Source organism: Lathyrus oleraceus, unplaced genomic scaffold, assembly GCF_024323335.1.
Source record: "Lathyrus oleraceus cultivar Zhongwan6 unplaced genomic scaffold, CAAS_Psat_ZW6_1.0 chrUn1229, whole genome shotgun sequence".
In the NCBI taxonomy this organism is placed as follows: Eukaryota; Viridiplantae; Streptophyta; class Magnoliopsida; order Fabales; family Fabaceae; genus Lathyrus; species Lathyrus oleraceus.
Window position 1 is genome coordinate 1 of NW_026113619.1, and position 13,993 is coordinate 13,993.

The 13,993-nt window shown below is 36.4% G+C and overlaps 2 protein-coding genes across 2 annotated transcripts; one reads left to right on the forward strand and one right to left on the reverse strand.

Annotated features, from left to right (window-relative positions):
• The first annotated feature begins 39 nt into the window (after positions 1-39).
• Positions 40-2,383, forward strand: LOC127115140 (cytochrome b6). Its single transcript, XM_051046763.1, has 2 exons — positions 40-967; positions 1,878-2,383. The coding sequence occupies exons 1-2, from the start codon at positions 283-285 to the stop codon at positions 2,381-2,383; spliced, it is 1,191 nt and encodes a 396-aa protein (XP_050902720.1). The 5' UTR covers positions 40-282.
• Positions 2,384-2,546: 163 nt separating this feature from the next.
• On the reverse strand, positions 2,547-4,876 carry LOC127115139 (DNA-directed RNA polymerase subunit alpha-like). The gene is made up of 2 exons (XM_051046762.1): positions 3,642-4,876; positions 2,547-3,544 (listed from the first exon to the last, which is right to left on the reverse strand). The coding sequence occupies exons 1-2, from the start codon at positions 4,048-4,050 to the stop codon at positions 2,547-2,549; spliced, it is 1,407 nt and encodes a 468-aa protein (XP_050902719.1). The 5' UTR covers positions 4,051-4,876.
• Between the last annotated feature and the right edge of the window lie 9,117 nt (positions 4,877-13,993).

The window sequence follows — 13,993 nt, forward strand, 5'->3', positions numbered from 1 at the left end:
AAAAAACAGCAGTAAAATCTTATTACAGACACAATACAAAAAAAATGAAGTAAAATAATAGAAGATTCACGAGGCCGGTAAGGATCAAGAGAAAAGACGAGTGAGCCGACTTGAAATTTTGGCATTATAAACACTAAGAATATTTTTTGGATTTCTATTTTTTTTTTATCTTCAAAAAAGACTGGAATCATAGGATTAAGTTAAGAAGTGTAAAACTTTCTATTACACATATCTCTTTTCCAAATAACGAGTATTTGAGTCTTTTTGTTTGAGCCGTACGAGATGAAATTTTCATATACGGTTCTAAGGGGGGTCCCCTGGTTTACCTATCTCAATAAAGTCTATGATTGGTTCGAAGAACGTCTTGAGATTCAGGCCATTGCCGATGATATAACTAGTAAATATGTCCCTCCTCATGTCAATATATTTTATTGTTTAGGAGGAATTACACTTACTTGTTTTTTAGTGCAAGTAGCGACGGGTTTTGCTATGACTTTTTATTATCGTCCAACCGTTACGGAGGCTTTTGCTTCTGTTCAATATATAATGACTGAGGCTAACTTTGGTTGGTTAATCCGATCAGTTCATCGATGGTCAGCAAGTATGATGGTCTTAATGATGATCTTGCACGTATTTCGCGTGTATCTCACTGGTGGTTTTAAAAAACCTCGTGAATTGACTTGGGTTACAGGTGTAGTTTTGGGTGTATTGACTGCATCCTTCGGTGTAACTGGTTATTCTTTACCTTGGGACCAAATCGGTTATTGGGCAGTCAAAATTGTAACAGGTGTACCCGACGCTATTCCTGTAATAGGATCCTCGGTGGTAGAGTTATTGCGCGGCAGCGCTAGTGTGGGACAATCTACCTTGACTCGTTTTTATAGTTTACATACTTTTGTATTACCTCTTCTTACTGCCGTATTCATGTTAATGCACTTTCCAATGATACGTAAGCAAGGAATTTCTGGTCCTTTATAGAGAATATGAATCATAGATATTTGTAATCAATCATTTTGGGGAGGAGTCATAGTATTTCATTGCTACAAATATGCATTATTTTTTTTGAATAAGACATGTATTTGGATATTTCCCTTCAACTTAACAAAATCAATTGGATTCTTTATTTGACATACACGAATAGTTGAAGGGAACTCTCGGAAAAAAGAATGGATTATGGGAGTGTGTGACTTGAACTATTGATTGGGCCATGCAGATATATGACTTAATCTTATCTGCCACATTTGAATTCACAATTAAATGTGTCTTTGTTCCAACCACCGCGCCAGTCCTCTACAGAGGATAGTCCGGTTCGCTTGAAGATAATCTTTTCTATGATCAGACTCGATCATATCCTGCATGAACAGGCTCCGTAATATCCAGTAAAATAAGTAAGATGATATAATCTAGATTATGTCATATGTATTTCATTAAACTTAATAGTATGGAAATGCATTCATTTCCTATGCATTGACTCAATTTATGATACTATCGGAGTTAAACAAGTAGATCTAAAGAAAAAGGGGGGTTGTATTATATTAGTAACAAGTAAATCCTTTCTATGTCAAAAATTCCGAAATTCTTTTTTTGAGGTATAACAGGCGAAAGGTTTGAGATCACCCAGAAAGAACTTTTTTTTTTGAAAACTTACTTGGGTGAAAAGCATTTACTTAAAAATACGAACTGAATTTTTTGCATTTGCAATGGATAGTTGTAATTTCAAAAAAAAAAAGAATTCAATCCATTTTATTACATATTATTACATAGAATCATGATATATGAGTGACTAACATAGAAAGAATTTCTATGTCTGCATTCAGTTCGTTTGATTCGTGCTCGAGCCGGATGATGAAAAATTATCATGTCCGGTTCTTTCGGAGGATGCATCTATAAGAATTCACCTATCCCAATAACAAAAAAACCTGACTTGACTGATCCTGTATTAAGAGCTAAATTGGCCAAAGGGATGGGTCATAATTATTATGGCGAACCCGCATGGCCTAACGATCTTTTATATATTTTTCCAGTAGTGATTCTGGGGACTATTGCCTGTAACGTGGGCTTAGCGGTTCTCGAACCATCAATGATTGGGGAACCCGCGGATCCGTTTGCAACTCCTTTGGAAATATTACCCGAATGGTATTTTTTTCCCGTATTTCAAATACTTCGTACCGTACCCAATAAATTATTGGGCGTTCTTTTAATGGTTTCAGTACCCGCGGGATTATTAACAGTACCCTTTTTGGAGAATGTTAATAAGTTCCAAAACCCATTTCGGCGTCCAGTAGCAACAACTGTCTTTTTGATTGGTACCGTCGTGGCTCTTTGGTTGGGTATTGGAGCAACATTACCTATTGAAAAATCCCTAACGTTAGGTCTTTTTTAAATTGATTCTATTGTGAAATAAAATATCATGACAGGTGTATTGTGTATCTAGGGAAAATTCACTTTGAAATGACTAATCCCTAGATACATCTATTTCATTTGAGACCTATTCTGAATAGATTTATTTGTGCTAAAGATTCAAAAAAATCCAATGTATTTAAAATTTATACAAAATGATTTTCGATTTGTAAAATGTTTAATATAAATTTTAAATCTTCTACTCGAAAATGTTCAATTTTCATAAGGTCTTCTTGACTCTTATTCAAAAGTTCCAATACTGTATGTATATTGGACTTTTTAAGACAATTATAGATCCGGGGAGGCAATTCTAATTGGTCAATAAAAATGGATTTCAATGTAATTTCTTTTTGATTTTTCCTTAGTTTATCCTTAACGAATCTATCATGATCATGAAAAGTAAAAAGGGGCAAAGTCATTTTGTGTTGATTGTTTTCAAAATTTAAGTTTTCTTCTTCTGCATGTAAAAAAGGAATAAATAAATCAATCAAATTCCGGGAGGCTTCATAAAGTGCTTCCTTAGGAGTTAAACTTCCATTTGTCCATATTTCCAGAAATAGTATCTCTTGTTTTTGATTTCCATTCACATAAGAATGGATACTATGATTTGCATTTCTAACAGGCATGAATACAGCATCTATAGTATAACTTCCATCTTGAATGTTGTTTAGTGTTTTTATACGATATCCCCGCTTTCTCTCAATTTGTAATTCAATACACAAATTAATAGGTTCTGTTAGGTTAGCTATATGTTGTGTATTATCAATGACTTCCACCGAAGGTGGTAAAATGATGTCTTGAGCAGTTACATATCCAGGACCTTTGAAACAAATAGACGCCTCCCGAGTTCCATACAGATTACTTCTCAATACAATTTCTTTCAAATTCATTAAAATTTCATGTATTGATTCTTGAATACCTACTATGGTAGAATATTCATGTGGTATTTTCTCAGATTTTGCACGTGTGATACATGTTCCCTCTATTTCTCCGAGCAAAATTCTTCGCATTGTAATGCCTATTGTATCTGCTTGACCTTTCATAAGTGGAGACAGAATAAAGCGTCCATAATAAAGACGCTTACTGTCTACCCTTGATTCAACACACTTCCACTGTAGTGTCTGAGTCGATACTTTTAGTTTTTCTCGAATCATAGTAATATATTTTTATGAAACTCTTGATTTAATTGTTTATTTCTCTTGAAATATTTTTCTTTAATGTTTATTGTTAGTTTTACACACGTCTTTTTTTAGGAGCCCGACATCCATTATGTGGCAGAGGGGTTACATCCCGTATAACCTTTAATAGTATCCCACTTCTATAAATAGCTCTTAATGCCGCATCTCTTCCTAGACCCGGACCCTTTATCCTTACTTCTGCTCGTTGCATGCCTTGCTCGACTACTGTTTGAATAGCATTTCCCGCTGCGGTTTGAGCGGCAAATGGTGTCCCCCTTCGTGTACCCTTGAATCCACATGAACCGGCGGAGGACCAAGAAATCACCCGACCTCGTACATCTGTAACAGTCACAATGGTATTGTTGAAACTAGCTTGAATATAAATAACCCCCTTTGGTATTTTACGAGGATGCTTACGCGAACCAATACGTCCAGTTTTCCGTGAACCAATTTTTGGTATAGATTTTGCCATTTTTTTTATTTGAAAAAAAATATAAGTCCGAAATATATGGATATATCCATTTCCTCTCAAAAAGGATTCTTTACTATTTTCTATCTAGTTATTCTATATTTATTCGATAATTCGATTCATATAGAATACCTTTTTTAAAATATCAAGCAATAAGCAATTCTATGTTATTAGAATACTTATAACTATAGACTAGATTCGAATTATTAAGTATTTAAGAAAATGGAATATTAATAAGATTTTGTATTTGAATTCTATTCAAATACAAAATCTTATTAATAGAAAGCCCTTTTTTCTTTGAATATTATCCTTGTCTTTGTTTATGTTTTGGATTGGAACAAATTACTAGAAGTCGACCTCGCCTACGGATCAATCGACATTTTTCACAAATTTTACGAACAGAGGCCGCCACTTTCATATTTTTAACTCCTTAGAAATTCAATTGAATTCCGAATTTATATATTGGAAGAAAATAGGGTTTCCTTACATTTTGAACTTCAAATTGTTACTCCTAAAAAATATGTTCAAGTTCAAAAATTAATCGGATTGAGTCAGCTATACTTCCATTTTTTCCTTTACCGGTCGTATCCAGTAAGTCTTTTTGGAAATATAGCCTAGAATCTTATTTGAATTCTATTTCTCTAAAGCACCCTGCAACATACCCTCGTTGTTGATGAATTTAATCTTCATCCCAGAATAATGCTACAAGATATGTTTTCCCTACTTCCTTATCTGTTTCCGCTAGTTCCTTATCTATTTCCGCTAGTTCCTTATTCACCCTAATAATAATGTCTTTGTCAAGTTTTCCCCCGAATTCAGATATCCATTTTTGATTTGATATGATATAAGACCGTGCAATTCAATTTCATATTCCAATAATGTTACTGAGTCTAATCCACACACCTGCAATAAGGTGAAAGAAAGGACAACGAAGAAATGGAATAAAAACAGTACATGTCGACTATCTATTGGCTTACAAGTAGATTAAGCTACGTGTCAAGATGCTGTTGGTCTATAAGAATCTGTAACTCTTCACAATCTTACCATAAAATAATAAGCTTCTGAATTATAGTACTTTTTTTATTATTAACATTCTGAATTACAGTACTGCTGCTATGTACTACCATTGCTACCATAAATTATACTGCTTCATGCGATTAACCACATTGTTTGTCTGTTTGATATTTAGTTACATTGTAGTTCCAAGACAACTGGTTTTTTTTCCTGCATTGTGACAGGTTTTGAGAGATTTTTTACATTGGTGACATTTTGTTTGAATTTGTTTTGGTTGATATTTGTAATGTTGGTTTTGTTAGGTGATTTGGTATTGGGCTAAATGAACTAGTTATTATACATGTATGTGAATTATTAATATTATCGGGCCACTAATTACTTGACACATATAAAGTTAATTGTAGTTTGTTATTTATTAGTTATTGACCAATGAATATATTGGATATTATAATTCATTTTTTCTCAATTAATGAATAAAAACTTTATCTCTTACATTCTATGTGTTCTTCTTTTAAGATTCGATTGCTTTCTGCATCATATTCATGGAGTTTGTATGATGCAACTGTTAATTGAAATTAAATTATACTTTTATCCTTCCAAACACTAACAGAATTTATTTTTGTAGAGTCATTTTAGTTGTATCATTTTATTCTTAATGTATAAATACCCTTGTAATATTCTCAATTCAAAATTAATGCCAAAATATATATTCATCAAATATTACTCTATTCTCTCTAATTCTCTCTCAACTTCATCTTCCCCAATTTTCTTTTCTTCCACCATTGTCAAACCTTCAATTTTCAGTTTTATGTTCTAACATTTGGCATCAAGAGCCTTGGTTGTCGATCCTAATTCGCTGCAACAATGGAAACTGTTTTCAATGATCGAATTCCCACCAATCTCCCGATTCTTGATTTGAAGAACTATGATAAATGGGCAAAACAAATTAGGGTTTTGTTTGATTATCAAAAGGTGCTTGAGATCGTCGTCAATGGAGTTACACAATTAAGGGCAGAGGCTACCGACATTCAAAGAGCTACACACAAAGAAGAGAAGAAGAAGGATTACAAAACCCTATTCTTGATTCATTCTTGTGTTGATAACGACAATTTCGAGAAGGTTGGCGATTGTAAATCGGCGAAGCAAGCATGGGAAATCTTGGAGAAAACATATGTCGGTGCCGTCAAAGCGAAGGTTGTAAGGTTACAAACTTACAAGCGACAATTCGAGTTAACACAAATGGAAGACAAAGAAACGATCAACGACTACATTACACGCATTACCCGGTTAGTTAATCAAATCAAATCTTGTAGGGAAACGATTCTTGAGCAAAATGTTGTATCGAAAGTATTACGTTCGTTAACGTCGCGTTTCAATAACATAATTGTGGCTATTGAAGAATCAAAGGATCTAACAACTTTGAGCAAAGATGAATTGCAAAGTTCGTTAGAGGCACATGAACAAATGATGGATGAGAGAGGCGCCGACAAAGCCAAAGCGGAGATTGCTTTGCAAGCGCATTTCAATGAGAAGAATAAGAGGTCGAAAGGAAAATTTGCGACGAGAGGTAAATCAAATTTTCAGAATTTTGGTTCAAACGATTCGCAAAATTTAAAGCATTCGACGAGTGAAAAGGGTGAAAGTAGCTCCAAGGATAGTGGTCATAGCAATGGTTTCAAGAAGCGTGATGTGAGTAAGGTGCAATGTTACAAGTGCAGAAAGTTTGGACACTTTGCAAATTCGTGTCGTGGTAAATCGAATGAGAATCACAATAATGAAGCCAAGGTTTCTAGGGAAGAGGTAGATGATGAGGACACACTTCTAGTAATGATCACGGAGGGGAGTTATGGCATTACGGATGTTTCGGGAAGTAGCTACAGTAGTGACAGTTTGCAGGACAGCAGCTATACCGTTCCGGAAAATAGCGAGAAATGCATTCGGATCGAAATGCATTGGTTACCATTCGTGATGGAGTCCAAGGGAGAGATGAGTGGTACTTGGATTCCGGTTGTTCAACACATATGACGGGTCGAAAAGATTGGTTTGTGCAAATCAATCAAGCGGCAAAAAGTAAAGTCAAATTTGCCGACGACACCACTTTAAGCGCCGAAAGGGTAGGAGATGTTTTGATCGGAAAAAGGAATGGTGGACATTCAAGGATCAAAGATGTCTTGTATATATCGGGAATTAAGTGTAATCTTTTAAGCATTGGCCAATTACTTGAAAGAGGATACAAAATTCGGTTGGAGGACAAGATTTTACGCGTTTTGTATTCAAATGGTGTGTTGATTCTAAAAGCGCCGATGGCTGCCAATAGAACCTTTAAGGTTGAGTTAAAGGTTATGGAGCATCGTTGTATAGCTACCCTGGCAAGTAGAGATGAGTGGTTATGGCATTACCGTCTTGGTCACCTTAATTTTAGGGATCTAAGAAAGTTGCAACAAAGTCAAATGGTAACGGGGCCGCCACACATTAGTATTCCAACTGAATATGTGAGGAATGAGTGAAGGCTAAACAGCACAAGAATGTGTTTAGCAAAGATGCGGGTCGAAGAACCAAAGGCTTACTTGAGGTGGTATGTTCTGACGTTTGCGGACCGATGCAAGTAGAGACTTATGGTGGCAATCGATATTTTGTTACATTCATTGACGATTTAGTAGGAAGCTTTGGACATATCTTATCAAGAGAAAAGATGAGGTATTTGGAGTTTTCAAGAATTTCAAATCCATGGTGGAGCGCCAAAGCGGTCGGAAGCTCAAAATTCTCAAAACGGATGGTGGAGGTGAGTATGCCTCTAATGAGTTTGGGAAGTTTTGTGATCTTGAGGGAATTGTACGTGAGGTGGTGCCTCTGTATACGCCTCAACAAAACGGGGCTGCCGAGAGGAAAAATCGTACAATAATGAACATGGTGCGTAGTATGCTTTGTGGGAAAAATTTGCCTAAGGAATTGTGGGGTGAGGCCGTGTCTACAACCACCTACTTGTTGAATAGGTGTCCCACTAAGAAGCTGGAGAAACTCACACTGGAAGAGGCTTGGAGTGGCTTCAAACCGAATTTGAATCATTTGCGCGTTTTTGGATCGATTGCATATCGTCATGTACCAGACCAACTTCGGAAGAAATTGGATGATAAGGGTGAGAAGCTGATATTTGTAGGATATCACTCTACTATAGGGTACAAGTTGTTCGATGGAAAAAATCGGAAGATCGTCATAACCCGGGATGTGACTTTTGATGAAGTAAAAAATGCAGAAAATGCTGCAGTAACCGATTACCCAAATAGCAGTAGTCGATTACTCACAGAAAATGCAGCAGTAACTGATTACCCTATTGGGAGTAATCGATTACTCGTAGAAAAAAAGCAACAGCAGCTTTTTGAAATCTCTGATTCGGAGGCTTCTGACACCGTTGTACCAGCACCTACAGTAGTGCAAAATGATGTTGTTAATAATGGTAGACCAGTGAGGCAAAGAGCCTTGCCTCATAGACTCCGAGATTACGAAAGATTCCAAGATAAGGAAGTGAATAACGATGGTGATTTTGTTCATTTCACGCTTATGGCCGAATCCGAACCGGTAAATGAGGAAGAAGCGTTAAGTGATCCTAAGTAGATATGTGCAATGAAAGAGGAGCTGGAATCTATTGAGAAAAACGGTACTTGGGAGTTGGTCGACTTACCACTTGGAAAGAAACCGACAGGTGTGCGATGGGTCTATAAGGTTAAAGAAAATCCCAAAGGTGAAGTAATCAAGCACAAAGCTCGATTAGTGGCGAAGGGGTTCTTGCAACGAGAAGGTATAGACTATGAGGAGGTATTCGCATCGGTGGCTAAATTAGAGACTATTCGTTTGGTTGTTGGTATTGCGCATAGCAACAATTGGATGGTTTGCCAAATGGATGTCAAATCTGCGTTTTTGAATGGTCCTCTTGTTGAGGAAGTCTATGTGGGGCAGCCACCCGGTTTCATGGTAAAAGATCAAGAGATGAAGTATTACAAGCTACACAAGGCATTGTATGGTTTGAAACAAGCTCCAAGAGCTTGGAACAAACGTATTGACGACTTTCTTATTGACATTGGTTTTAAACGATGTGTATCCGAACATGGAGTTTATGTGAGATCGGATATGAACGATGGTGTGATTATACTTTGCTTGTATGTTGATGATCTCTTGATTACGGGCAGCCATGACAAGAGTGTTTTCAAGGTTCAAAAGTGAGCTCATGAGAGAGTTTGAGATGACGGACCTTGGTGTCATGAATTACTTCCTTGGCATAGAGTTTCACAAGTCAAAAGTGGGGCTGCTTATGCACCAAAGGAGGTATGCTCTAGATATTTTGAAAAAGTGTGATATGGAGCATTGTAATGCTTCTATTACAGCTTGTGAGGCTAGAGTGCAGCTATCCAAAAGTGATGAGGAGGATGATGTGATCCAACGCTTTATCGGAGCTTGATTGGATTGTTACAGTATTTGTGCAATACGCGACCGGATTTGGCTTTTAGTGTCGGTATTGCGAGTAGATTCATGGAGAGACCGAAGGTGTCTCACTTGGAGGCGGTCAAGAGGATCCTTAGATATGTGAAAGGTACTCTTGGTTGCGGAATTCTCTTTCCACATCGGACACGGGGTGTAAGTGCAATTTACTTGGCTACACCGATTCTAATTGGTGCGGAGATAAAGATGACCGAAAATCGACGGCGGGGGTACATCTTTATGTTTGGTAGTACACCAATCTCTTGGTGTTCGAAAAAGGAACCGGTCGTAGCACTCTCTTCTTGTGAGGCCGAGTATATTGTGGCGTCGTTAGGTGCGTGCCAAGCTATGTGGCTTATGAATCTATTGAAGGAATTGGGATGTGGTGATGATGTTGCCACCAACTGTTTGTAGACAATGTTTCCGCAATAAATCTTGCGAAGACCCGATTGCACACGGAAGGAGCAAACATATTGAGATGCGGTGTCATTATTTGAGAGAATTGGTCGGTGATGGAAAGCTTAGATTGAGCTATTACCGAAGCGAAGACCAAGTCGCGGATTTGTTGACAAAGGGTGTGACAAATGATGTGTTCAAGAGGCTAAAGAAGTGCTTGAGCATGGTGGACTTGGAGCAACTAAAGTAAGGTGGTGTGTTAATTGAAATTAAATTTTGTTTTTACCCTTCCAAACACTAACAGAATTTATTTTTGTAGAGTCACTTTAGTTGTATAATTTTATTCTCAATGTATAAATACACTTGTAATATTCCCAATTCAAAATTAATGCCAAAATCTATATTCATCCAATATTACTCTATTCTCTCTAATTCTCTCTAATTCTCTCTCAACTTCATCTTCCACAATTTTCTTTTCTTCCACCATTGTCAAACCTTCAATTTCAGTTTTATGTTCTAACAACAACTACATCACTAACATGGTATCAGCTTCCAAAGCTCTGGTAGTCATTATTTCTCTGATTTATGCTTTTCTCTTTTGCAGATTCATCATCTTCTTTTTCTTATTTTTCAATATCTTGAATCTTTCATCAATGGCTTATAAGAGTTATACTGATTTTTCCACAAATCCTTACTATCTACATCCAAACGAAAATCCAGCTCTTGTTCTTGTTTCTCCATTGCTTGATAATAATAATTATCACACTTGGTCAAGATCAATGCACATTGCTTAATCTCCAAGAAAAAGGAGAATTTCATTGATGGAACCCTCAGAAAACCTCTGGTAGCAGATCTTTTGTATGCACCATGGATTTGTTGTAATAACATGGTTCTTGCATGGTTTTACCGCCCGATTTCGGAATCCATTGCAAAGTCTGTACTCTGGATCGATAACGCAGCTTGTGTTTGGCATAATCTGCATATTTTATTTTCTCATAGCGACATTTTCTGCATTTCAGATATTCAGGAGGATCTATACAAACTCCGTCAAGGTACTCTTGATGTCTCTAACTACTTTACTCAGCTGAAGGTTTTATGGGATGAACTGGATAACTATCGCCCTGTTCTTGGATGTTCTTGTGCAATCTTTTGTTCTTGTGGTGTAATTGCTTTTGTTCAGAAATATCGCGAGCAAGATTGTGTAATTTGTTTTCTCAAAGGATTGAATGAAAATTTTACACATTTCAAGTCTTAAATCATGATAATGAATCCATTACCATACATTGACAAAGTTTTCTCCATAGTCATTCAACAAGAACGAGAGATGAATAATTATGCATCTGTTATAACTCCAACTACTATCAACTCTGAAGAAGTAGTTGCATTCCAATTTCAAACCAATTATGGGAACTACAATGGCAAACCTTGTCATTTCAAGGGGAATACTTAAGGCAACAATGGTGCTCGAGGACATAATTGTGTATGCACTCACTGTGGCAGGACAAATCACACTACAGAAACTTGTTTTCTCAACCATGGCTTCCCACCAGATTCAAAGGGAAAGGTAAATTAAGGTAATGGCAATACTTCACAATCCATTGATGCAGTTAATAGTGTCTTTGAAGCTTCTCAACAAGTTCCAACTGCATCTTCATTTGGACTCACTCAAGAGCAGTACAACAACATCATATAATTAATTCAATAGTTCAAGCTCAGCCCCAAAGCCAATTCCATTTCGACCTCCCCTTTTGTCATGAACTCCCACTCATCCAACCCTAATGGTAAGAATTCCAATATCTGGATCTTAGATACAGGCACAACAAATCACATTTCCTTTAACAAAACTTCTTTTATTACTTCCAAAACCATCATACATGTCTGTGTCAATTGGCCTTATGGCTCACATATCAGTGAATTTATGTCTGGTAGTGTAGTTGTTTCACACCATCTTTAACCTTGCATAATTTGCTTTACATTCCTGATTTTCATGTCAATTTGATTTCCATGGCTAAACTTGTTAGTGACAATAATTGTTCTGTGCATTTCAATGTTGAAACCTGTAAAACCCTGCAAAATCATTCCAAGAAAATGATTGGTACAACTAAATTGCAAAGAGGGTTGTATGTTTTTTTACCTACACATCACTCTTCCATGTACAATTTTATTGTTAATGACTCATGTAATCTTTGGCATTTAAGATTAGGACACATTTATGACATAGGCTTGAAATTTTTTTCCAAATTGTTTCCTTTCATTCCCTATAAGAATAACAATGTTCCTTGTGAATCTTGCCATTTTGGTAAGCAAAGAAAATTTCCTTTTTCTCATAGTATCACTGAATCTTGTGCATCATTTGATATTTTACATGCTGATTTATGGGCTTCATTCTTCACCATCTCTCTATTAGGACACACATATTTTCTTACACTTGTTGATGATCATAGTAGATACACTTGAGTTATTTTCCTTAAAACCAAGGACCAAGTCAAAAATAACATTATCCAATTTGTAGCCTATATAGAAAACCAATTTCAAACATCCTTGAAGTGTCTAAGATCAGATAATGGCACCAAATTTGATGCCCTATCCGAGTTTCTTTTATCCAAAGGCATATTGCATAAAAGTCTTGTGTTGAGACACCCCAACAAAATGCAGGTGGTTGAGAGAAAACACCAACATATCCTTAATGTTGCTATAAGTATATACTTCCACTCACATGTACCTTTAAACATGTGAAACTTTGGTATCCAACATCCTATTCACCTAATCAGTAGACTTCCTACTCATTTGCTTAAATCCAAATATCCTCATGAACTGTTATTTTTAGAACCATCGTCCTTGGTCCATTTGAAAGTGTTTGGCTGCCTAGGCTTTACTCATCACCTTAACTACTCACACAAAAAAGTTTGATCCTAGAGTTAGATAACGCAACTTGTGTTTGGCATAATCTGCAGATTTGATTTTCTCATAGCGACATTTTCAACATTTCAGATATTCGGGAGGATTTATACAAGCTTCGTCAAGGTACTCTTGATGTCTCTAACTACTTTACTCAACTGAAGGTTTTATGGGATGAACTGGATAACTATTGCCCTATTCTTGTGTAATCTATTGTTCTTGTGGTGCAATTGCTTTTTTCCAGAAATATCGCGAGCAAGATTGTGTAATTTGTTTTCTCAAAGGATTGAATGAAAATTTTACACATTCCAAGTCTCAAATCATGATGATGAATCCATTACCAGACATTGACAAAGTTTTCTCCCTAGTCATTCAACAAGAATGAGAAAAGAACAATTATGCATCTGTTATAACTCCAATTACTAGCAACTCTGAAGAAGTAGTTTCATTCTAATTTCAAACCAATTTTGGGAACTACAATGGCAAACCTAGTTATTTCAAGGGAATACTCAAGGCAACAATGGTGCTCGAGGACATAATTGTGTATGCACTCACTGTGGCAGGACAAATCACACTGCAGAAACTTGTTTTCTCAAGCATGGCTTCCCACCAGGATTCAAAGGGAAAGGTAAATCTTAAGGTAATGGCAATACTTCACAATCTAATGATGCAGCTAATAGTGCCTTTGAAGCTTCTCAACAAGTTCCAACTGCATCTTCATTTGGATTCACTCAAGAGTAATACAACAACATCATAAAACTAATTCAATAGTCCAAGCTCAGCCCCAAAGCCAATTCCATTTCGACCTCCCCTTTTGTCATGAACTCCCACTCATTCAACCCTATGGTAAGAATTCCAATATTTGGATCTTAGATACAAGCGCAATAAATCATATTTCCTTTGACAAAACTTCTTTTATTACTTCCAAAACATCATACATGTATGTGTCAATTTGCCTGATGGCTCACATATCAGTGCATTTATGTCTGGTGATGTAGTTATTTCACCATCTTTAACCTTGCATAATGTGCTTTACATTCCCGATTTCATGTCAATTTGATTTCCATGGCTACTAAACATGTTAGTGGAAATAATTGTTCTGTGCATTTCAATGTTGATACCTGTAAAATCACGCAGAATCATTCCAAGGAAATGATTGGTACAA